The sequence below is a fragment of the Calypte anna genome, chromosome 3 (genome assembly GCF_003957555.1).
Source record: "Calypte anna isolate BGI_N300 chromosome 3, bCalAnn1_v1.p, whole genome shotgun sequence".
Taxonomy (NCBI): domain Eukaryota; kingdom Metazoa; phylum Chordata; class Aves; order Apodiformes; family Trochilidae; genus Calypte; species Calypte anna.
The window spans coordinates 77,425,231-77,452,088 of NC_044246.1; the positions used below are offsets into that span (position 1 = coordinate 77,425,231).

At 37.4% G+C, this 26,858-nt stretch overlaps 1 protein-coding gene across 1 annotated transcript in view; it reads right to left on the minus strand.

Moving 5' to 3' along the window:
• Positions 1-4,767: 4,767 nt before the first annotated feature.
• The window catches only part of COL12A1 (collagen type XII alpha 1 chain), a 99,610-nt gene continuing 77,519 nt past the window's right edge, over positions 4,768-26,858 (minus strand). The window contains exons 54-66 of the mRNA XM_030447087.1: positions 26,551-26,637; positions 25,581-25,634; positions 24,967-25,062; positions 23,039-23,092; positions 21,523-21,576; positions 20,355-20,408; positions 19,118-19,189; positions 12,590-12,625; positions 12,415-12,481; positions 10,649-10,837; positions 9,523-9,591; positions 8,284-8,454; positions 4,768-5,850 (exon numbers count right to left, since the gene is read on the minus strand). Of these exons, the coding sequence (XP_030302947.1) occupies positions 5,669-5,850; positions 8,284-8,454; positions 9,523-9,591; positions 10,649-10,837; positions 12,415-12,481; positions 12,590-12,625; positions 19,118-19,189; positions 20,355-20,408; positions 21,523-21,576; positions 23,039-23,092; positions 24,967-25,062; positions 25,581-25,634; positions 26,551-26,637 (1,185 nt within the window). The 3' untranslated portion in view covers positions 4,768-5,668. The remainder of the gene's footprint in view (positions 5,851-8,283; positions 8,455-9,522; positions 9,592-10,648; positions 10,838-12,414; positions 12,482-12,589; positions 12,626-19,117; positions 19,190-20,354; positions 20,409-21,522; positions 21,577-23,038; positions 23,093-24,966; positions 25,063-25,580; positions 25,635-26,550; positions 26,638-26,858) is intronic.

A 26,858-nucleotide genomic window follows, 5' to 3' on the forward strand; every position in this document is an offset into this window, starting at 1 on the left:
AAAGGGCAATCTTATAAAAGTGTCAGCAATAAGGAACCCTAAAACTCTGTTCCTTAAAACCTACTTTACAGTTTTTGATGCAAAACAGTCAATACCAAAATGCAAGTGACACGGAGTGCATGATCCAAGAATCCTGGGAACTTTGTAATTATTTAGTTCCTATACTGCCATGAAAATAAAAAGTTTTTTGAACAGCAGGAAGGCAAATGGGGTTGAAGACGGTAGAGGGATCTCTCCTTGTCAGACTTTTTTTTTGCCAGGTCAAACAAAGCTCTCAGAATCACCTGGCAGGCACGCCAGCCCTCAGACCACCTTCATGTTCCTCAGTTGGACTTGCTCCAATGTGTTCTGGTCCTCCTTGTCCCCAGAGAACTCAGACCTGCACAGTCAGGAGGGCTGAATAGAGGGGAATAGCACATAAGCTTCAGGAAGGTCAGGGAGCATGGAAAAGGGGAAGGATAGAGAAAACTGGTACTGTGCAGTGTACAGTAATTTTAATTAATTTTTCTCTGTTCATTTTCACAAACAGAACCCAAATATTAAATCATGTATTGCAATTTTCCAGTGGTGGTTGCTATGAGGCATAAACAGCAAGCCATTATAACTGAAAAATGTCTTAAAGTTGCTTCAGTTTGGTATTTGTAGAAACAGTATTACTCAAGGTATTTATCAGTTTTATGTGTTTATGCTTATACCAGTCAGGAACACTTGTTTCATGATTAATACCGGAGTTCTGCTAACTTAGAAATGTATTTATTTTGCTCAGAGACCAGTAATTCTGATGAAGTTTATGGCAGAAGTTCCTGGATAGGTGCCCTCTCTAATGGAAAAGAAATGCTTTTGTTTTCTTGTTTCTGGTATTTCCTGGGCATCTGAAGTTTTTCTACTTTCTTTGTAGCTGAAGAAAGAAAATCTGGCTCCTTCAGTATTTTTAACATAAGAAATGTGCAGGGATAGCCTGCTATGAAAAAGAGAGGCAAAGTATCTTATTTTGTCTTTGTCCAATTTTTGCTTTGTTCAATATTTTGTATAATACAAAAAATCTTGGTAGTGACACAGAAGACAACTCAAGGCTGGTTCAAGAGATGGAGCCATTAGAGGAATATTGCATTCTGAAATGAAGAGATCAATGAGTATCTCAAAGTGAGCACCCAGAAATACCAAGTTACCAAATATTCAACAACTCTTGAAAATCCAGTAAGTAGCTTGCATCTCCTCAAGGAGGAATAAATATGAGTTGCACAAAGAAAAGGTACAGTGATCATGAACTAAACCTTCAAGTCATCCTTGACTGCCTAGACAGGACTGAAAGACAGTGCAAGTCAAACCAGGCACAAAACTACTCTGTAAGAACAGTTCCAAAACAGCAGATTTCAAGGATGAAGAAATTCAGATCAACACAGCTGATTCAGAAATTAAACTGAGAGCAGCATCTGGTCACAGCTCCATATGTTTTTTTTCTGTGTTTCCTTATAGAATAATAATAAAAAAACAAAACAAACCCACAAGGAAAGACAATAATCACCTCCCCCCCCCCCCCCAAAAACCCAAAACATAACAAAAAACAAAAAGAAAAAACCACACACAAAAAACCAAGAAAAAGACCCATAACCCTCCTCCCCATGAATTTATTCCTATGAGTTTTCTACATCTCCAAGCTTACAGAATATATTTGTTGAATGAAGGCAAGACTACCAATTCAACCTGGCCAAACTCAGTGATAAAATGTAGCTGATCTTACAGGAGGCAAGATTTCACTTTGCATTTCAGAATGACTGAGTGCACAGATATCTCAATGAGCTCATGCATGACACAGAAGACCAAATACAGTGAGATGAAAACATACTAAACAGCACAGGAAAATAACTCAATGAAAATGTAACTTATTTTTCAGAGGCCAGTAGTGTAACAACTCTAAAATACCTATCTGAAGTTATTATTTTTTACTGAGAGTCATCTGAGTGTTCAGATGTGAAGAAGCATTTAAGAGAATTTCCTTTCATTCCCATCTCTTTCTAGAGCAGGAAAGAGATGATTGTACATCTTTTAATTAGCTGCTCAAGACAAAAGTTTGAGGTCTTCTGCAGAATCCCAGAGGAAAAGTCCTTTTTTAAAAGTTGTGTTTATTGATGGCTATAAGCTGCACTGATCATTTTGACTTTGAAGATGAGAAATGTAACTATCTTCATATCAGTAGGGGCATCTAAAGTAAAAGGATACAAAAAGTATTCGTTTTTATATTAAAAACCTAACACAAAAACATTGTTTCCACAGGGCAACAATCTTCCCAAAATTGTAACTTCCCATTTGTAACTTTGGTCTGAGTTGCAGTCAAAAAATATCAATACACAATTAAAGTTCAAAAAGGTACTGGACAACCTCAGGGACTATGTGACTCCTCTAGTGGGTTTTCCACAGTTTACTTTATTTTGAAAGCTTTCAAATAAGAATGACTGCATTTAAGATCTATGTAGATCAATCAAGTTACTATTAATACACCATTTTTTAAATTTATTTAAAAAGGGCCTTGATGAGAACAAATATCAACTGTTTATGCTGTTGTTTGAAACTCTTCCTGTCTAAGAAAATCAGTCACTGTCCCTGTATTTTCTTCTGTAAGCAACTCCATGCCATCAGTAATAGGGTATTAAAAATACTATTTCAAAACCACAACAGAATAAAAAATGAAGGGAGGCATTTTTTCAAATAAGGCTCTTGACATGCTTTCCTTCACTCCATTTTTGCCTATTATTGTACAGAGATCTCCATAGTGATGCATAACCATAATATTTAGCCTTCATAAAGCTGTCTGGCTCCCTGTGCAGTTTTCCTATCCATCCTATCAGGAATGCAAAGAACTTGCTGAGCAAGTGTGGACAGAACAACCATTTTCATTAAGGTCCTATCTTGCAATGCTCAGTCATGATCTCCAGCAAACAGCAGCCCTTTCCCACCTGCTTGTTCATATCCACAGTTTTTGCCAAAATGAGAGAAAATTAGTACACAATTAAAACTGAGCTTTCAAGCTCAGTTTCCTTTTCCTTTTTTTTTAGAACTGCCAGATGATGTAAACTGCTCGGTTGTGTATGCAATATTCAGGAACTCAGACTTGTTTGTATTTGCTTTGCATCTGTATTTCTCCATGATTTCCTTGGCTCAGCTTCGCAAGAGCTTTCCCAGAAGTGTCATCAGTACCTCATTGCTCCCTGAGAGTCAGGCCCCAGAGAATTCCTGGAAATTGTTCTTCCTGGTTGACCTCCACCAGTAAATATTCATTTATCTGCTGCCAGACATTTCAAGAATTTTCTCAATATTTTGGATGAGCCAGTCCTTTTTTTCCTTCAAAATGCACTGTCAGGAAAAGCCTGGCTTTTAGACATTGTGGCACAGGTGAAAGAAGTTTTAGCCAGGTGTGGAGGATCATGAAGATTTTTTAATGAAAGACAAATGGTTGCCAGCATCCACCTCCAATTCAGAGGTAGCCATGACTTATTCTTTGTAATTCTGTGCCTGTAGAAAGTCTACATTGTAGAGCTTGTCTCCATCCTATGGATCTGTGAGTAGAATTCTGTCATTACAGTGTCCTGACTACTAGCAAGGTTAGGTTTCACTGAATGTTTAAATATTTTAGGCCATCAGGTAATAAAACAGCAAAATCTCAGTATACTAAGATTGGCATCAAAAAAGACCACAGGGAATATAAGGCATGGCTGGCAGGCATTGGGTGTATTTTGTGAAGAAATAGAAAAGTGATTTAAAATATATATGCTTTTTAAATGAGGTAAAACTTTCTGTTTAGAGGACAGAAAGGAATCTTTTTTATATAGTATGGGCATCTGGCTAAACTTGTCCTAGGGACACAGTGCCAATGGAGATGGATGGGAAATCAATGCAAGTGTTATTTTTAAATACAATTCAGAGAAGCATTATAATCACTTCTTGAAATGTCTACAAACATCTCTTTTTTTTCTGCCAGACACATGCATTTCCTTATTGTACATCAAGCTGCAGGACATGTTTTTGATACTTGACTCCTTGCAATTAGTGGAAAACAAAGAATCAGTGGCTTTGATTCTCCTTTAAATGTTCCTCAGTTCACTCAAGAACTATTCTCTTACTAAAGACTAAAAAGGCACATGGCTGAAATCTGGGCTACTCTTTCAAATGCCATTTGAATTTCGTTTCACTGATCATCACCCAGGACTACGGAGCTGTTAGATGGTCTCCATTTGTAGACACTAAAATCTGTCATTTAGCTTTCAGTGCAGAGTAAAACCCAATGATCAGGGAGCCAGGCTGCAAGCCTTCTATGACAGATGTCTTGCATGATTTTAAGAAATGGCATTCCAGCTTTCCCAATAAAGTTAAAAGGGTTTGCTCCAGGTCCTATGGCAAAAACCGTTTCTACTTCTAAGACAGAAGTCTTCTTCTTGGTTAAGATACCACAGATAGCAAAGATCACCACCAGTCCACTATCACCACCACCCAAACCCTAATGGCTGTTTCTCCTCAGCAAGTGATTCCTTTGGTCCACTGCAGTTTTGTTGCTCTTTTCAAAATCATCCTTATTCCTACCTCAAACAGAGGAAGCCTCTCCTGCTTTCATCCACCCACCTTTCGACACCACAGCCCAAAATACCTATTTTAAGATTATTCCCCTCCAAGTTGATTTTTTGTTTCTGTAATTTCCAAATGATTGAGTAAATAGCACTAATAGAATACACACAACAGCCTCACCATGCATTATAAAAACTGCGGAGACACGTATAAATTTTCAGTAGTTTTATTGAAAAATGCCTCTTTCATTTCAGAAATAAATAATATAAGGCAGTGAAATTCACAATTTGCAGTTAAAATATAAAAGCAGCAATTCTATATCCATAGTCTTGCAAACAATTTCCAACTGCTTTTGATAACTAACAAACATTGTATTCTGAAAAAAAAAAATCAATACTAAATATACAACATAAACATGCAATTCCATCTCTGCAGGATTGACTGCAATTTGCCATAAATGTTACTGTGTCTACAAACAAGGAGATTTAAGGCATTATTAAACTGTATCCAGTTGATACAATGATTTCAGCTACTTAATGTTTGTGGTGTTTAAAGGAGATGTATAAGATCAGTATATGCTCTGCAAAGTGTAACTAAGAGAGGAAATGACAACACTATTGGAAGGAGAGGGAAATTTTTGTTTCTTTTTGACTAGATATTGCAGACCTGTGATCTGCCTGAACTGCAAACATGCATTTGAAAACGAAGAGCTAAAGCAGAAAGTTCTTTGGAAAATTGCAGCAGTTCTGTGGTTATTTTTGTTTTGTTTTTTTGGTTTTCTGGTTTTTTTTTTCATTATTATTTATTTGGTTTTCCATCATTTTAATGAAAAGGCAGCACTGGGATAACTCAAGGCAGATATTAACCTGCATGCAGGCACTATAAGCAGAAGTATTTTACAAGCATTTCCAGAGCAATATGAAGTCTGTAGGTACCCACATTGCTATCCTCACATCAGCAAGGTACAACACAGAGGTGTGTCTGATATGAAAAGACCAGAAGGCTACATTGCAAAAGAAATTATGCACTCTCCCTGTGTGTACCTGCAAATGCAAGCATAGCAAAACCAAAAACCACCAACCAAAAAACCCAAAACAAGGCACAGGTCATTTTATGGTTTTGTTTTTGCTTTTCTTGAGAGCGATCTTTTCCAGCGCATGTGCTCAGGGTATTCTGGTGAATGCATTTCAACTCCATAGTCCTCATACTCGTCCTCTCTCCTTTCTGACTCCATAGGTACTATAAAGGGTTCACCTTCAGGTTCATAGGGTCCACTTTCAGGCACGTATGGTTCTGGTTGAAAATAGTTGTCCGATTGAACATAACAGTTATCGCATGTCTTTGAATCCACAAATACAATGAAGGTTAGTTTGCCTACATAATGTTAGTCCAATCATATTTCCACATAATAAATATATAAATTAATAGCTCACTTGGGGGTATTTTTCAGTTTTGTTCATGGATACCTTTTAGCAGTAAAACAACGAAAAATTTTAAAACTGATTTTGAAAAGCTTTGCCATTATGATACAGAAAACATTACTAAAAAGAGTCTTAAGTTAAACTAGGGAACCAATTATTGTAAACTGGAGGAAAAAAAAAAAAGAAACAAAATCAAAGAAAAATAAAAAGTATTATTTTACAGTTACTTCAGTAAATTCAAGCACTGGACTTTATTTTAAACTGTGTAATTAGCAAAAGACATGGGGCAGGTAAAATGAATAGGTGGGTGTGTCATATACTAATTTTCTCTGAGAATGGGAAAGTAAGACATAACTATCACCAGCGGCAATATACAGTACATGTCATTCTCTTGTGCTGTTCCTCGTAACAAACCGAGTTACAGCTGGTGCTGCAGGAACACCAAAAACTACAGCAAAACAGAAGAAAAATAATTATAAAACTTTGATATTTATAACTTCAGTTACAGAATCCAACAAGATTACATACCAAAAAAAAAAAAAAAAAAAAAAAAAAAAAAAAAAAAAAGGCACATGCCCCGATTCAGACATGTTGGTAACAAGCAACAGACAGGTAGGTTTCATAAGTTGTCAAAGATGTTATCCCGGCATATAGCAAGCAGCAGCAGGCTTTTATGCAAAAGCATCACGTAGAGTTGTTAACAGATTTTAGTGGGTACAGTCCCATACAAATCATTTACAAGCCACAATTAGTTTACTATTTACATAAGTCGTTTCTCATTTACCAGGTTAAATCTCTCTCCTCTAATGGCATTTCCTTTGTTGGTTAGTAGCTTTATAACCCTCCTTCACCACTGAGGCTTTTGATGGTCTGGGTCTCTTTTTATAAAAGAAAGTCTGTCTATTTTATTATTGAAATGCAACAGGCTTTAGGAATCAACATCACTGTCCTTTATCAGTCACGATTTGTGTTAGTAAGAAAGAATCTCCCCATTCTACGAGGTCAACATGGTTCAAAAACCATATCCGTGGTGAAATATCCATACGGACTCATTTTCTAATAAGCACGTGCGCAAACATCTCAGAAACAGGATTTTCATGTATTCAAACTGTAAGCAGCACTGGCGACTTAGAAAATGTGTTAGCCGAAACCTGAAACAGGTCAAAGATGATGTTAGTCTTTTAAAAAGTCCATTTGATGCGCAAAAACAAACTTTCATCCAACTAAATACATAACAGTTAAGTCATAGGCATATATTTATATATGTATACAGAGCTGCTTACTAGAATGGAGGACTCTGCTGAATCACGGGAACGATTTTCTGTATTTTTCATTTAAATAAGAATTATTTGAGATCTGGCCAACCACCTGGTTCTAAAACAGCAGCACTGAGTCTGCAAGTGTGTACATATATATATATATATCTTTTCTCTTTTTATTTTTTCTTTTCATTGGTACATGCACAATACACTAACAGCAAACCATATCCAATAGTAGTAACACATACACTAATTTTGAGATGTTGTAATGCATACATATTAATTTGTTAACAATACTGTGGTCCTGCAGGATCCCCATGTTAAAATATATTAGAATATTTCCAAACAGAAATTGGTGGCCGCTGTGACCTTTTATTTTGCTTCCAGAAGCAGCCCACTATTCTGAGCTACATCACAGAGTGGAAGGCTGGTATGACCCAGGGCTAATTAGAGACTCCATGCTGTTTAACTCAGTAGAAATTGTAGGAGAGTGTTGTTCTTTCAGTTGTCTGCACTGTGTCACTGAACGAATTTCCTTTGTGGAAATTTTTTATTTCAGGTATCAATTTTGTATAAGTAATCCTGACACTGGTCAAAAAGAGACACATGGAAATTGCCAACTACAGCATTCTTTTTATTTTTCAAGAAAAACATGGAGAATTCAACCTTGTTCTGAAGATGATTGGAAGGGTGGGAATGGAGGGGAGAAAAGAAGAAGAAAATGGTCACTAAAATCCTATGAGCAACATTATCAACTACTAGCAGTCTATGTATTCTTTTATTTAAAAAAACCCCAAAAACTACTAAAATAGTTACTACCTCCTTTTTAAAGCAAACCACACATAACATCAAGTAAATCTGCATCAAAGTCCAAATGACTGCTCTTATACCTGCACATTACAATGAGACAGCCCTGCTCATTTCAAACATTTCCTCCTGATTCAGTATCTCCAGGCTGGCAGGATTGTCTCATGGTAAAGCAGCTCAATATGAACATCCACATCTGCAAATGCTATTCAAGGCAAGTTAAGTTGTTTGTAACCTACCTGGGAATCCTTGGCCATTGTAAGGGATGCTAGCACACTGGGATGAATCACAATATCCTGGTGGCCCTGGGGGACCTCGTATACCAGCATTTCCAGGACGACCTGGTGGCCCTGGCGGTCCTCGTGATCCTGTGGAGCCTGGTGGACCAGTTCTAGATTCTCCTTGAGGACCTAATTTTAGAATTGAAAGGTTGGGAGGTTGCTTTATTTAAAATCCAGCTTGATAAAACAGCTAACATTACTGCTGTCTAGACAACACAGTCTAGGCTATGCCTTTGGTGAGAAAACACTTGCACTTTGTTGCTGTATGGGGGTCAACAGAAAGAAAAACAAAAGAAAACTAGAAATATGACTCATCATTAGTTGTTTCCCTGTGTGTGGCTTACTTTAGGACTTCTTCACAGAAACTGATTTAGTAAGGTTTGAGCCAAGTAAGAAACATCAATGAATTCTCTGGTTTATTTCCCCTCCTCGTAAGATATGAAGTTCTCAAGGGAAACTACTAGATTAGACAAGCACACTGGATTTCAATTAAAATATAGGAGTACATTAATTCTGCTACCCTGCAGCCCCAGGATAGATGAGGTAATGTTTTTTTTGGAAGCAATCTTATTATGGTTAGCAGAAAAGTAAAGCTTCAAGCAACTGGGGCTACAGTTGCAAGCATCTTATGGTTCCTGTAATGAAAAACTGTGTTTAGCCCAGTAAACTACAAGCAGAGACAAATGTTGCAGCTAATTTCTGCCAAGGCATCAGCAAACAAAATTGCATGATACAAAGAGCAAAACCAATGGTGAAAACATCTGACTCTGTCATCTGTTAACTCTGCATATGGGGAGTACTCTGTAGTCCGGGGACAATATTCAGTTCTGGAATCACAGTTTAAAAAATGGAACTAGATACTGCAAATGTATCATCTGATAACATTCACAAAAATATTCATCAAATATTTGGACAATCTATTTTCATGCAATACATTTTCAGGCAAACTAGCATACCTGAGTAAATTACAATATAAATACCAATTAGCAACATCCAAATTATTTTCAAAATTGCCTTTTTTTTTTTTTTTTTTTTTTTAATATTTGTAGGGTTTTCAAGTAAGCTCTAACATATGTCAAAAACATGATGTGGACAGAGAAAAGCATGTTTATTCACCATATATAGCCTGGTTCACTATGAAGAAATGTCTTTTTTTCTCCTACTTTTTTGTAATCTGCTAAAACAAGAGATATTTACCAGGTGGTCCCGGCAAACCTCGTGGTCCTTGAGATCCAGTCCCTCTTTCACCCTTCTCTCCAGGAATTCCTATGGAACATAATAAATTTTTTAAAAGCAATTAAAAACAGAAGGAAGGAAACCACATACAAATATTTCTTGATATTGATATTAATAGTTCCCATTATTTAATGCAACAAGTCTAGTCAAACCTTATTTGGTACTTATCCATGTGTGCATTTGGTAAAATAATTTGGATATAAATACACTAACTTAAAAATAAAGTAGCAGAATACACAGTAATTTAGTGGGAATAAACCTTTTCAAACATAAAAAAGTGTTTGAGATACTTAAAGCACTAAAGAACTGTACTATTTTCAACTACAAACAGTAAAGTACTTTTAAGGTTTCATAATTCTGCTGTAAAGGATGCCTTACACTTTCTTAGAAACAGTTACAAAGAAATAAGTTTAAGAAACAGCAGAATTCAGAAATTCATTCTTTCCTGATTTTTTTCCTAGTCTTTTGTAAGTATACTAAAATGTATGCTAGAAAACACAGCACTCTGTCTATGCTATGGTAGCATACTTGGAATAAACAAAGGCCCCAACATAGTGCAGTACACACACTCCATGTCATTGCAGTGAACCGAGGTAACCACAAAACAGGTTATATACTCAAACTCAGTTCACAGTTGTTTTCCTCTCTGAGAGTATTGCAAAGAGCCAAGGTTGTAGACCTAATTCTTTCAACTCCTACTTTATATTCTTAGTAATGATTCATTTTCTCTTTTTAGAGGAGCTGTGTTACTCCAAACAGCCTTTCAAAACGTAGCTGTTTAGTGCAAGGGGAGTTCTGGGAACATTCACTTTCCTGGGATATCATATGAAAGCTTGAGACAGCTGCCAAAATGTTATACCAACTTGTGTTTCATGAAACACTTGGAAGGGAGAGACAAAGAAAAGCAGTGATGTAATTAACCTTGTACTCCTGAACATCAGTGCTCCTCGGGCAATCCAGCTGACCTAGCAGGCTACTGCAAGCCATGGGCTTCTGCCTGAGTATGGTAAAGGGATCAGACTGCTCCTCTGGCAGTCTCTGCACTGTGTGCATTGTGAAATATAGGGCTGCTTTGGAACGTACTCACCTCTTTCACCAGGTGGTCCTTGAACCCCAGGAGGTCCTGGGAATCCTGGTCTTCCTCCAGGTCCAGGCTCTCCTCTTGTCCCAGCAGCTCCTGGGGGACCAGGTGGTCCCGGTGGCCCTGGCTGGTTCCGGTTTGAATAATAATCGTTCGGGATTTGATTCAGCATTTGATTGAACCGGCTCATTTGGCCTTCAAGAGGAAAGAAAATGGTTCAGTAAACCATGTGAAATGAGTGAAAGTCTTTTATATATAAGGAATAACAAATTATCTCTCTTCATTAAATCCTATCTTTGCTCCCATTCAATAAATTAGCGGTGAATTGGTACAAGTTGGTACAAATTAGGAAGATGTAAAAGGAATGATGGATAAGAAAGCTGAATATCAAAGGAAGAGGGAGGAAAGAAAGGTAAGGGGGATTCTGAAATATTAACAAAAAATAATTTTATAGCAATTAAGTAACAAATAAGCATTTGTTTACAATACTGTTGCTCTCAAAGTTCTAACCTGAGATTGTTTCTACTCTGAAGAACAGAAAGGACTTGTTGCACTTCAAAAAGCAGAGTATTACATTCCTATGTACTTTATATGTACTCTAAAGCTACCACCAACACAATATAAATTACTTGTGTGTAGAGCTAGCAGCACGCAGTTTATGAAGTCACTTTCTTAAGTCTGTAGGATGTCTATAGGTTTGTACCTATGTATCTTATGCATATAGGCAAATTTCATTTCCAAAGGTGTCTGAATACAACAACAGCATTATGTAGCTACACAGGAAGAAGCCCTCAATGGGGAACAGATCTAGCCCTACCTTATTAGTGCAGTGTGCATAACACTGAAGAGATGAGCTAAATATGAAAAAAATAAGGCAGGGATGTTCAAAAAAGAGATGCCAAAATATCTTGGATAATACATTCTTATTTATAAGAATAATGATTTATGAATGTACTTTCCTTCCTCTGTGATGGACAAGTAATAGACATGCTTTAAACAGCAGCCATCAGAGGTTTTCTAAAGGACATATTGTCCTCCTCTCCATGCACAGCTACTCTTAATTATCCAAAAGGTGTATCTGTTTACCTCAGTCAGGACTTACACTTGTCATAGAAATGATATTAAGAACAATTTATGGAAGCATTTGTCTCTGTCTTGCTTGGCAGGTTTACTGATAGGAAAAAAATTGTCTCACGGATAGAGCCTCTGGAGAAAATACTTCCATGAGATGCAGAGCTGCACTGTGTGGCAGTAGAGGACTGAAATTCAATTTGGAGTCCTTATCCAAATAAATATCATTTTTACTTTCATAACACAGCTGACTTTGTGTACAGTTTTTACCCAAGACTCATCTGCCTTTTCCTGTTATCGAAGTACCTGCAATGAGCAACCTTTTCCTCACTAATTCCCTCCTTCTGAAGATAAGACAATTTTAATGAAAAAATGCATTTTGATTCTATGACAAAGATGAAGTAATTTTGGACCAGACAAAAGGAGAGTCACCTTCTTTGTACAGAGCTCTAGACTTGCATATGTATTTCCAAAGGTCACAAATTAGTTCATGATCAAGCTGGCCATCCAGATCTTGCAAAAATTTAGCACTACATTTTTTTCACGAAATCATTGGCATTGGAAAGCTATCAGATCACTCAGGCTCTTGTTGTGCTATGTGGCCAGTACCCTTCACCTTAAATTTAAGCCACTGGTTTCTCTTTTAACAAGCAAAGTAATAAATTACTAGTATGACAAACAAAGCAAGTAACACTGTTTACCATTTATCAGCTGTTCACAAACTTGTCTTGCAACTGCTCGCATCATGTTCTGAGAAGCAATGTCCCCCTAAATAATCAAAACCAAAACAAGTGTTTCATTAGCAAGTGTTGGTGCTTCTGAAGACATAGTGTTTAAATAAAAAATCCAATAAAAATTATTTTAAAGCAGACTTACTCTGTCACCTTTTTCTCCCTTCATTCCAGGTGTACCCTAAAACAAATACAGTAAAATAAAACAACTGAGGTATTACGTTATTCTGTCCCAGCTGTAAGTTTGAGACAAGCAATCTAGAACACATTGTGACTCCTTCAAGATGGTAGACCTGGTCCTCCTTGAACTTTACATTTCAGAGAGGCTTAAGCAGGTGCCAAAAAAGACTTGGACAAGCAGTGATCTTTTATGTATAATCAACACACTGACAGATAGAGATCTGAAGGAAAAAATCCAACCAGTGACAAAGAAACTGAAGAATTCTGACACCAGGAGCACTCTAAAAATTTGAAAGGTGAATTTCTAGTAACACATTTCTTTAAATAAGGAATAGTCTTATGTGAATTATACATTACTCATTAATTTCAAATCTTAACCCAACTCATCATTAAAGAAGGTAAGCTAGAAAAATCACATGTCTAGGAAGACTGAACCCACAAGAAACAGACCCTGTGTTAAGCAAAAAAGCAAAAGAAGAGAGAAGAGAAGAGAAGAGAAGAGAAGAGAAGAGAAGAGAAGAGAAGAGAAGAGAAGAGAAGAGAAGAGAAGAGAAGAGAAGAGAAGAGAAGAGAAAAGCCTCAACAACAAAACTGCATTTACTGAAAGAGCTGCTTAGGAAGCTGTCCTGAATAGCCTTTCCCATGCTCTTGAACACTCACTCTGAGAAATGCCACATGTGACAATTTCCGGGGCAGCACAAACTAAAGTTTGGCCAGAAATAGGGTGCCTGAAGTGGTCAGTGTGAGTTTTACATTTTACTTCAGTGGATGAAGGTCTAGGCCACAGCTGAGTCCTTCTAAAAAGCTACTGTAAATTCACTTGACAGAAGGTGTCTGAAAAGCACAGGATCTTGCTTAGTAAGCAAAAAGAGTCTAGTATGAGTTCAAACAGATTTTTCACTTGTAGCCTAAGTTACTTTTAACACATATATTTCAAAGCTGAAGGTCTTGTTTGGTTGTCTGCTGCTCTACATGGCTCTCCACACAGCTACACATGCATGCTAAATGTTACTGCTTTTTACACTGTAGTGTTTCTTTAAGGAGCCTGTTTATCACCATGAACAAAGCAAAAGCTAAGTGTGGGCTGCAGCTGTTTTTCATAACATTCCTGCAGTATCCATAATTAATTTCAACAACATGAGACAACAAATCATTCCTCTGAGGTCACAGCGGATACAATTCGAATGCAGTGGCACTCTTTCATAGACTTCCATCAAGGTTTGGGGCAAACAAATTCCAATGGGTCATGTCAGGGTGTGGACTTACAATGCTGTCCAAGCTTCTCTGCAGCAGTGTGACATAAACCAACCCCTTGGCATGCCACAGGAAATATGAGGCAGCTCACCCATCACTAAGTAAATGCCATATGGTCCATTTGCAGCATGCAGAACAGACCGGTCATGCAAAATTAATCATACAGATGCAAACAAAAGATTTAGAATGGTGACACCATATATGTGTCACTGGAGTAAATTATGTCACCTGTGAGACAATTACTTATGTGTACACAATATACCCCTCAAAGGGATGAATACTCTTTCCCTTCTGTCCCTCGCTCTTTCATGCGTATCTGTTCTTACTCTGTTAAAAGCCTTTTAGTTCTAGCACAGCCACATGATTAAACAGACCATGGGCTTGTAAATGCCAGCGAATGCAAATAACAACATAAATAAACTGCAACAGGAAAATATGATATGTGTCTCGAATAATTGACATTGTGGTAAATGCTGATGTATTGATGATCTAGAAGACATGCAGTTTGACTCTCAATTCAACAGACATTAGCATTTTAGTCATAAACTGTCATATGTATCTGAAATATCCATTGAATAAAACTGAAGGCTTTTCATCTACATTAGTCTAAAACATGGAAATCTTGGGGGAAAAAAAAACACTAACACATCATTTGGTGCTTTTTGCCCCGCAGTTTTCTGCTGGGTACATATTTACAATACTTGCTCATTCTTGTTCTTCCTAAGGCTTTCATGGTACAACCTTGTATTGTTTTGAATGGAAGCAAATCATGCAGCATGTCTTCTTGTTCATTCACTAGGTAAGTGCAAGCATTATAAACAGATTTCTGGTCTACTGTCCCAGCAATATTCTAATAATTACTTAAAATGCCCTGTTCCAATGAATTCAGTTGCTAGGACATTTACACACCAGAACTATACAGAGAGGAGAAAACAAAACTAAGCAAACTTGGAAGGTTCAACTCTACACTGTTTCTGGAAATATTTTTGTTGACTAGTCAAGAAGAGTTCTCCAGGCTCTCTTCAGCCACAAACCCCATTGATAAGACAGGAAGGTGTTCTGGTAAAAAAAAAAAAAAAACGTTGCTCCAAAGTATCTCCAACAAAGGTCTGCCAGCTAGAAAAATGCTAAGGTCATTCCTTAATTACAAGTGATACACTGTCAACTTTAAAATTCTGTTTAACAGCTTTTTTTGGCAATATTGACAGTGGGATTGAGGGCATCTTCAGAAAATTTACTGATGACAACAAGCTCTGGGGCATAGTCAACACACTGGAGGGAAGGGACACCAACCAGAGGGACCTTGACAACCTTGAGAGGTGGGGCCATGCTAGCCTCAGGAAGTTCTATAAGGCCAAGCGCAAAGTCCTGTTCCTGGGTCAGGGCTATCCCAAGCAAAAATACAGATTGGGCAGAAAATGGACTGAGGACAGCCCTGAGGGAGAGGACTTGGGGTGTTGGTTAATGAGAAGCTCAACATTAGCTGGCACTGTGTGCTTGCAGTCCCGAAAACCAACTATATCCTCAGCTGCATCAAAAGAAGCATGAGCAGCACGTCAAGGGAGGTGGTTCTCTCCCTTTACTCCACTCTTGCCAGATGCCACCTGGAGTACTGTGTTCAGTTCTAAAGCACCCAAAACAGGAAAGATATGGAGCTGTTGGAGTGAGTCCAAGAGGACCACAAAGATGATCAGAGGGCTGAAGCACCTTTCCTATGAAGACAGTCTGACACAGCTAGGGTTGTTCAGCCTGGAGACAAGGCAGCCCCAGGAAAACCTTATAGCAGCCTTCCAGTACATGAAGGGGGCCTACAAGAAAGCTAGAGGTGGACTTTTCACATGGGAGTATAGTGATAGGACACAGGATAATGGCTTTAAGATGGAAGAGGGTAGATTTAGGTTAGATATTAGGAAGAAATTCTTTCTTGTGAGGGAGGTGAAGCACTGAACAGGTTGCGCAGAGAAGTTGTGGATGCCACCTCCCTTGAAGTGTTGAAGGCCAGGTTGGATGGGGCTCTGAGCAACCTGACCTAGTAGGAGGTGTCTGTGCCCATGCAAAGGGATTGGAACTAGGTGATCTTTAAAGTCTCTTCCAAGCAAAACCATTCTACAACTCTATGATTCAACTTGTGAACTTGAAAAGATATGGTGATTTAGCCTTATGATTGGCAATTGTATTCCTAACTAGTTTTAAAATCTGAAGATTAGTTCTTTTAAAATCTGAAGATTGGTTATATTAACAACAAAGTTCATTTTCCACCTGAATATTTTAGAAAAACAATTTCAAAAAATAATTGCAATGGCAATTACTGAGTTGCTATTTGCAGCTTCCTCCCACTTGCTTACATTCTTCTTAAGTTTTACTTTATTTTCTCTTAATAGAGAAAACCATGCAATTTTGTCAACTGCATGCCAGCACTTTGAGAAGCAGCAGCTGCTGCTGACATTCTGTTTTGCTGATATCTTTCAATGAGTGAGTTACTTGAGGTCAGTGTGAGTAAAAGCTAGCTTATGCTGCATGTGGGATTTTTCTGAGCTGTGGGATGAAGGCTGGGGATGCAGCAAAGTACTAGGGCTGAAGGAGGACAAAACAAAGGAAGTTGAGCTATTTTTACTTTAAAAGATAATGCTCTCAATTGTTTTCTCCAAAAGAATGTTGCTCCCAGAAAGAGACACCAGTTCGCTGCTCCCAAAGCCACATCTTTTTGAGACCTCATCTAGGATGTCTGCATAGATAGACACAAGACCAGTGAATACATGACAGTAAGAGAATATAAAATACTCAAAAACTGCTTGGAATTATCCTCTAAAGGTTTTCACAGGCTGGCTGTGGAGGCATCAGTCTAATAATACCTTCTATATAAAACATAAATGCCTTGCATTATTTGTTGGGGATCTTCTAGATGAACAAAGCTGTTGTCACAGTCTGCTCTATGAACAAGACATCTCTGTCTTAAGTCAAACTTAATTTTCCTACCCATCTATTATCATTTCACTCTCTCACCTGTAAAACAAGAATACTGGAACTTTTCTTCTCTAACAGTCCAAGATCTTCCATTTCCTGTTACATTTATTCACAGGAAATGAATATCCATTTCTTCTTTAGACAATATCCTCTTCTAGCTTCATGACTCATTCTTACTATTGCTGGTTGTTACCCTATACGTATGACCACCAAATTCTCAGTCTCTGACCATACAGAGGACAGATACATTAGTTTTCTCTAGGATAGCCAGTGCTCAATTTTCAATCGACTTAGTGAGTCATTTGTGTTCTTACTGTTCCTTTCTTGGTCATTTTGTTTCTAAACCGAAGAAAAAACCCACAGAAGTTTCTCTTGGAATTGCTTAAAAACAGATTGTAAAGTCAAATTTTCTATTTCCAAAGATATTCAGTTAACACTTCAACTATCAGCTTGCTCTAGTGTCAGTATACCTGAAGGTAGAGAAATGTTTACAGCCACATCAATGGTGTGGTTTGCTTCAGTTTAGCACATTAGTGGTATCTGACACATCATGAAGGAGCTAAAATCAACTTCATTCACTGGGAATGTCTTTGCAACAATAAAGCTTCTCATAATTTGTATAGAACTGTGTATCTTTTGCCTGGGATGTTCCTTGCTTTGTAGGGGGTCTACCACCTGACTTGCACTTCACCATACCAGCAACACAGATTGTTTAAGCAGAAGAAAAAAAGGCAGGAGCTGGTAAAAAATTATTTACCCTTGGCATTTACCAGAGGTAATGTGAAGCCTCATAATATTTCTCCAGCACAGGAAGTTAAAAATTTAGGCAAGTCTGCACTGTGATTCAGGATACTGCGAGTTGCATTTGGCCATTAGGTTCCACCTTTGGCAATTCTAATGCTGGACACAAAGGAAAGTGTTGAAATTCTCTCCACCATGAGTTTGATAAAACTGTGCAAGGTGTATGCCAGAATTCCTGTTGGGATCTGTTCTAGAAATGTAAGAAATTATAAATATGATGCACAGTGTCACATTACAAGAAATTCCAGTAACTGGAGGAAAAAAAATGTATTTCTAACGGAAAGGAACTCTTAAGATTAGAGTGTAGAAGAACATACATGTGGTGTTTGGACAGAAATTTACTGCTTGCTTTGCAAAAGCACTGAAACTGGGCTTGTAGCCAAATTTCCTTCTATGCACATTATTTAACTGCAGAAGATCTTTGCTGCTGAGCTGGATTAGCCATCAAGTGTCCCAGATGAAGGAAAACTTGGATATACATCTAGGAGTTTGAAGTTCATTCATGAACAACCACAGCGTCTTGTGCTCTATCTCTATGTCTATCATGCATTTGACCTGGTAGGAATATGACATGAACAAAGTATGTCTAACACAGGAAAGCTTCAGCGCTTTCCTAAGACACTTAATGTCCTCCACTGTGAGAAGAAATAGGATTTATAGGCTGGCAAATGCAGGCTGAATTCAATGTGTGTATGAGAAAATGACCCAACTTCCAAGTGCTCCTGGGAGCTTCCACTTCATAATCATCAAGACAGCCTAGCTTATTTTACATTCTTCAAAATTATCCAGCTGTTGTATACCAAATGACCTTGAAGTAGGATGGAAAATTCTGACTGATTGCCAGATATTAAATACAAGTAATGAGTGATTTGCCATTTGAATTGCTGTTTCCACTCGACTCAAGCACAATTTCTCAGAGATCCTACATTTGAGTCAATCCAAATTTTTCCTGAAACTACTGGTGAGAGGCAGCACTTCCTGCTCTTTCTCCCTGCTTTAAGGGAGAGCCCACAGAAACCACCCTCAAAAATCTTTGAAAACACACCATAAAAAACAGAACACGTTTGCAAAACATAAGTGATTATCTAATATTATCAAAGATTGTCTGCCTTCAGCAGTGTACCACTTTTTTACTACACACACACATAAACAGATATGAAGACTTTCCAGTCATTTTGCTGACCTAGTTCTTCATGCTTGTGCACTGTAGGAATATGTATCTTGGCACATAATAGCCTACAGCCTTTTTAGTGGAAACTAGAGACCACAATTTCCAGCCCCAACTATTAAACTCAGCAAAATGGCATACTGTAAAAATAAAATTGTTTGAAAAAGGGCTTGTGGTCTTAGGTCAGCTCCACTGTATTAACCACTGTCATAAGTGCAAGACAAGAGTTTAAAGCAAGAAGAAGTCTCATATTCATCAACAGACTGTAATTTTAAATTCAATACTGCAAGTGTATCATTATCTTACTGGTGTCCCACGGTCTCCTGGCTTCCCTGGTTTTCCACTTGGGCCAGCAACTCCTGGAACTCCTGGGGCACCCTACAGCCGAAGAAATTTAAAGTGAATTGCAGAAATCTGTGACAGCCTAAGTGTTACTCGGAAGTGTGTTATTATATTGAGTCCAAAGCAATACTGAAAATGTCTCCTTTCAGGTTTGTTGGGTTTTTTTTTTTATGATCGGAACATATCAGGATTGAAAACTTTCCTCTAGAAAAAACAGTTCATTTCTTCATTTAAATAAGATTTTTTACCACAGTTTAACAGGCATTTCTGAATCTAAGATGCAGAAAGAGTCTATGTTTTTGGTATTGCTCTTCATAACAGTTTCCTACAAGGGTACAAGAGTTTGGCCTTCTCACTTCACCTAACCAGTCTATGGTCCATGTAATATTCCTCAAGAAGTCCATAAAAGTCATTCCAGTGATAATAAATAACTATGAATAAAAACCATTGTTAGGCTATGTGATAAAAGCTCACCTGCACATCCACAAAGGAGTACCAGAAAGACAATTGTGATAGAGCAGGAGCAACCCAAATAATACCTTGCCTAGAGACTCCTGTCTCTATATAAAAATAGATCTCTATATAAATAGATCTACATTGAAATATAGATGGTGTAAATATGTGCTCCATGTATGAGTGCCTCTTGCAAACACACCTTCTGTTTCACTACAGGTTAGACCTAGTAACTTGGAGCTGCAGCAATTTGCTTATCTTGGGCTGTCTGATCCAGCCTAACATGTTTTCCTCCAACTACCAGCACCTTTTCTAACATGGTTACACAAAACTCAGTGAAGCAGCTTTTTAAGCAAAAACTAATCCTCAAATACTCTTGTCAAGAAGAACTTGTATTAATAGTGTTGTTTATTTTTTTCACCAGACTACAAGTAATTGGCTGATTTGTTTCAGCAGATGTAGCTTTACATTTAAAGATCACAGCTAAAGAACCTGGCAAAATGGTTCTTCCCTTATTTACACTGGCATAAATCAGTTTTAAAACCATCCTTATGAATGTTTGTGAATACATGCTTAATGCAGCTGGCTGCTCTGCCTGCTCACCTTCTGCTGAGAGTTTTCCAGATCCATTTAGGATATTAGACAAAGGACCTGTTTAATTTTTGACATAAACTAAAAAAGTCAATATGGTTCTGCCTTGGCTCAGGTCTCTTATTTCAGAGTATATCAAAGACAAAAGTATATTTACCGCTGGTCCTGGTGGGCCTCTGGGACCTGTGGGACCATCTTTTCCTGTGAAACCCTATTCAAAAACAAAAGCATGATGAGGCATTAACTTTGAATTGTAGCCTGATTAAAATTACATTTCAGATTATGGAATTGGAATACTCCTGATTACTACAAACATGTATGTTAAAACCTATCTATGATGTAAGTTAAAAAAATATCTATCATAACTAATGCTGGAGATGGGTATGGCTTTAGCCAATTTAGAAGATGTTCAGCTACTGTTGATTAACTGAAGATGGAATGAGTCTCTGTCAACATTTTTAAGAAAAATATCAAGAAAGATCTCCCTTTTTTCTCATTCACAGACTAGCAGGTTTCTATTAAATTAAGAACAACCTCTGTCTCAGATATTTCCCCTGCAAGAAGAGATGCTACAAAATCTAATATAGGATTCACAAAATAACACTGAAGTACCATGGTTACCCACCAACACAATGGTATGTTCTTTGGCAACTGACTACCACATGATGGTCTGTTTTTCTTTTTTGGCTATCAGCTCCCACTAAAGGATAATTATAAATAAATGCATATACTATTAATTTTGACTGTAAACATAAGTCATTTCTTTACTCATGACAAAGGTGATACACCACTGTGAAGACAAATGAGATTTACTTTGTAACACCAAATAAGAAGAAAGGGATTGCAACTCCACAATGAAATATCTGTGTGCATGCCCTTCTTCATTAAAGGCAGTCAATAATCCTTTATCCAAATATAAGTGCTTAGCTCCAGATAGTCAAAAGTTAAGGAGCAAGTCTGACCTTCACATTAAGAATGGCACAGACATATTCTTTATGAGACAAAGTTACAAAGGGATGCAGTAGCAGTTTGTGGAAGACATTAGGGGGGAGGACCTCAGCAGAGCAGTGCCCAATGGGTGCAGGCATCTGAAAATCTGGTCAGGAGAGTCAGAAGTGCAATTTTTAACTATCTGGCTAACCTATGGCTATCTGGGCAGGTTTTCACCCCTAGATTTTTCCAGTCCTTCCACTTTTACCTCTCCAGGTTGGATACCAATAAAAGGACTCCTTTTGAAAACATATTTGAAAATAGAAAGATATGATAAAGGGGGGGGGGGGGAAGTCACCACATTATTTGGTGGGGATAAGCTGAGGAAACTTTACCCTTTCTCCTGGAGGTCCCACTGGGCCAGGTGGACCAGGTAAACCTGGGGTTCCCTAGAGGAAGAAGGAATGATAAATTTTTTCTGTGACGGAACAAACATCATTACTATGCTAACCATTCCAGTATATATGCACACATTTAAATATTTAACTGTCTTTAATGTTGCTTTTGGTCATTTACAAAAAAAAAAAAAACACCAATTTTTTTATTTTATCATACCTGACATAAGACTCTTTATCCTCTCTATACTTATTACTTACATTCTCTTACCAGCCCATAAGTCAACTTCAAAAATAATTTTTATTACTGTTCTCATAAAACATTTTTTTTGTTGTTGTTTATTGCCTTCACAAGCATGACTTAGAGATGTCAGATAATCCTTTAACATCTGCTGCTAAATTCTAGCTGCAAGCAGTGATCAGAGTGTATCTAAAGAAACAAAAATTAGACTCTTCCTTTATTGTTCTTTTTCCCCTGTGTCCTATTTTTTAACATTCTGCTGCTTTATTGTGCACATTCTAAGTTCTCTATTTCTGTTCCTTGTAGCTTCTGGAAGAAGAAACCCTAAATTTAAACTGGCAGGCTACATAAGAGGACACCTGAGAATGATTTCATTCAGCACTCCACAGGATCTCTATCACTGTTGTAGGAACAGAATAATGAACTACCTTGTATCCTGCAATGATGTTCTTTCCCCTCTCCAATGTAATCTCAGTACACTAAAATGTAGCATTGCTTTCTACAGGACATTACTACTCCCTAGATATATATTACTCAGGGCTATAAGGACTAACAAAACAAGTAAATACAAGGCCCTTTGTCCATGAGTAACCTCATCTGGCATTTGAAACTAAATCAACACCACCATATCAGCATTTCTCATACAGAGTTTGTATCCTCAGTAAAACCCAGAACAACACAGAAAACAAGTAATATTAGTTATGTCATCACATGAGCACATCAATGACCTTATATTATCCAAATCTAGCTGATTTAAAAAAATAAATCCTCTTTTTTTTCCTCAGCATGTAATCCTATTTTATGATATAGAAACCTAACATATATAAACAATGTAGAAAGCATACAATTAATATCCCAAGACTGCTTGACTTCCAAAAGTGGGCAGCAATTAGACAACATTGCTGAAGAGGGGTCAGCAAAGCTTTTTATTTTAAGAAGATATTTAACTGCACGTGGTCAGAATTTGAGGGACCATCCTGGGGAGTTATCAGGGTACTTTTTCTAACCCAGTGGTCTGTCCCTGTGTAACAATCTAGATGAACATCTGGCTTGACTTACTGCATCATTTTTTTTTGGCTCTTGCTGTTTTGAATGGTTTACTACTTCCTGTTTTTCAATTTCCTAAATGCAAGATAATTATGTTTCTGAAATTATTTCTTAGAGAGGTGTAAGAAGATCCCATGGCTCCTTGTGATGTCAAAGACAGCTGCCCAGCAGGCAGCTTGCATCAGGAATGGTGTGAAATGACATAATCATGTCTAAGGGTCGGCTTACCGATCGCCCTGGTAGTCCAGGCTGTCCAGCATCACCTTTCATTCCTTGACGACCCTATAATTTTCATTAAAGGATTTTTAGAGATTATGAATTACAGAATAGATCAGTAAAATAATTGATTTGTGTAAATGAAGGCAAGATATTTCTGTAAGATACCTGAATCAAGGAATCTGTAAGCCAGCTATGTATTACAGAATAAATCAAAATACATATACCTCTTACCTGAAGTCATGCTGAATACTGAAATCACAAGCATTTGTAAATGCAGATGACTGGTTGACACTATATTTAAAACATAGGCAAGGAGACACTTGAAGGGGGCACATATGCTGATAACAAAGTGACACAGACTTTTCAGTAAGAGAGACTGATATCAATGTCTTCACAAGCAGGAAAGTAGGGAAGAGTTATATGTTGTCTCCCAATGTTCCTTAATCTTTTCCAACTGGCAAACAGATATGCTTACACTCATGAAGTGTAAAAGCTCAGACTTTTTAAAGTATCATTATTTTTCTCTAACTCATGGTCTAAAAGACATTGCACAATGCCAGGAGACAAGGTGACAATTTCCACAGTGTGTATTGCCTTTCCTAACTTGCATTCCACATACACTACAGCACTGTAGTATAACTGCACAGCCTAACCCCTGAGGAGCTAAATTTGAAAATATAATATTTATTTTTCAGAGTGGCTTACATGATAATCCATCATTAATAACTGTTAATGACACATAAATCCCGCAACAAAATGGCAAACCTAGACTACCAATGTGAATTGTAATAGATATAAAAAATGAAATTATGACTCAAAAGTGGCACTAACTTATTGTTACCTAATGAGAAGTTCCACTAGCGTTGGTGGCTTTATTGTTTAGAGGTTTTCAAACTGAATGAGACAGTTTCATTATATTCCACATATAAAAGAAATGTGTTTGGCACTTCTTGTTTGGCACCTGTTTCTCTTCCCAGTATATAATAAAAAACTGAAAAGCACACTACTTAATAAAATCCTTCTACTTTTTCCTTACAAAACAGAAGGTGTACCTATTATATAACTTAAAGTACATTTTGTTTTCCATTTTTCAAATTACAGTAGAAACTGAGAAGGTAATATGGTTTAAAATACAAAACATGAGAATGTGCAACTAGACACCAATTCCATAGATTTTATATTTGATTCAAAGACTTCATTTTAAAAGTTCCTGATGATATTAAACTTCATGCTAATCCTACATAGGAAACATAAAGACTATATTCTTGTTTTTAGGGTGATTACATATTAAAATATGGCAAAATCTGTCAATACCTTCAGAATGTAGACAAAGGTTTACCTATGGTATCTGCTAGAAAGCAATACAATCTGGTTAAACTTCATCAGTGTTAATAGAGTTACTCTGGCTTTGAAGGCATGTACATGAAATCAGAAGTATATTTTGGTCAAATATGCCTGCTGTTGCCAAGAAAGCACTCTAGGAATAAAGGGCTGTTTGGCAATTCCTAGATCTAGGCATCAGCTTTCTCTCTGAACTTTCAGCTAAGGATTTAAGCTTAATAAACAGAAGTTGGACATGTAAATCTGTGAGAAATCCTTCAGAATAATTTTGTATGCTTCATTTCCCTGTACATTTTGAGTCCTAAAATCTGAAGGTCTAGCAACACTACACAAAATCTGTAAGACTAAGGAGTAGCCCAACGTACAGTGCAACAACACTTAGAGTCTGTCCCTCCATAGGCACCCCTTAAGCACTTGTATTATTCAGGACTGAAAATGGCACTGTATTGGAAGAGACTTTATTTCAGAAAGTGATTTGTTTCATGATGCTACTTTGTTTCAGGGAAAAATTAATGTTAGCCCAAAGCTGCCACCCTCTTCCCAAGATCCATCCCTGTGTACAGCTGTGACTCCCAACACTCAGCATGGACACTCACCGGTTCACCTGGGATTGACAGCCCGTTGGGGCCCTGCGGACCTGGGGGACCTTGAGGGCCAGGAGGACCTGTCTCACCACGAGGACCAGGGGGCCCCTTAAAGCAGAAAATTAAAACAAGATTATAAATGACAACCTCTTATTAGATCTTCAACGGCAAACTCCTTTTGTGAGACACTTCATGCGAGTTAGAAGCCTGGAGATACATTTAATACCACAGAACAACTGTGGAAACTGTTATCCAAGTGACATCCACTTTCTTAAGCTATTCTCTAATTCATCTTGGTGAACCCATGCCCCCTGTCAGTGTTAATTAGAAGTATAGCCATCTCCTCAGCTGAGAACAGGGGATAACGATGACCAGAGTGTGTATTAACAACCTGATGCATGTACTTTGATTCATGATGTACAGTCAGTGCCCTTGAGGATATACATATATATGTAGGCTGTGTAAATATAGTCTCAAATAAGCAGGCTGCACATTAATAACATATAGGCATCTTTCCAAGAAAATTTTTCATCTCCATTCTTAGCTCACCAGAGAACTAAGCATATAAATTTTTATACAGGCAAGCATTTAGCAACATTATAAAAGCTTTCCAGAAAGATACTTACAGATGATCCAGTCAAACCCCTTTCACCTCTGGGACCTTTAGCACCTGGGCCACCCTAAATTGAATATTTGAAAAGAAAATGTATTTCATACAGTGAAAGCAAGGACCCATCATATTGGTGTGTTATGAATCCTCTTTATCGAATCCTTATGCTAATGGCTAAAGTTTTAAAGAGTGTAGATCACACAGCTGAGGAGTACTATAATAAAAGAGGCATCAGAAACTCAAATAAACCACATCAGCTTCAGCCTTGCCAATAATTATTCAGTGCATGTAAAATTGTTGTCATTTTTGTCTCTGTAGGTATAAAGTTCTTCAATTTATGTTCATCAGAATCTCTGGATGCCTCTTGTGGACTGCTAGACAACTTTACTGGGCTTCAGATTCTTAATTAAATATTTTTGATAGCTTCAAAGCTGGGCTGAGTACAACTCTCTTATATTCAAAGCAATTAGTACAAGCATATATAAGCATATCCATTCTGCAGATTACTATCTCTCCATATAAATAATAATAAAATAAAATAAATAAATTAAAAAAAGAGAGATAGAGAGAGAACAACTAATGTATTTCCCCGACAAAGAAGTAAAGAATCTTTCCTAGGAGTGAAATCCTGACATTTTAGTTAGGAAAAATATTTGCACAGTCCATTAAAAATATCCTGTACATGATGTGCCATACACCTGAGATCAGGCCAGATTCAACCCATCAAACAATGAAGAGCTATTCACAGCCATTGCATTTTAAGTATGGGAAAACTATTATTTTTGAAACCAGTGGAGGTGGTAGTAGCTGCCCAACTGTGTTTTAAACTAAGGTTAATGGTGAACAGATCACCATGAAGTTCCTCACATGTTGATAGAAATTTTCTCTCTGTCTGACCTTTGTTTCATAAAACCACAAATCAACACAAAACTAATTCTATTAATTTAAAAATGAAAAAAATCTGTCCATTATGAATAGTTCCTTACAGCTGGTCCAGGGGGTCCTGGAGGTCCCACGCTGTCTTGAGTACAGGTACAAGCATTGGGAAGAGCTGGGCATTTTGCTTCATCTCTCTGAAAATTCAATCACAGCTATTACTGTCCTTTTAAAGAAAAGTACTCGGGGGCAGCATAATTTTCTAAGACAATAACAGCAAAATTCTTTATTATCATGTTTTTCCATAAAAGTGAAACTCACAGTTTTACAGTGTTTCCAAATATTTCTACAAGACCTTTCATATTTCTATAAAATTTTATCTGCAAGTAATATGAGACACTAACAGTAATAAAGGCAA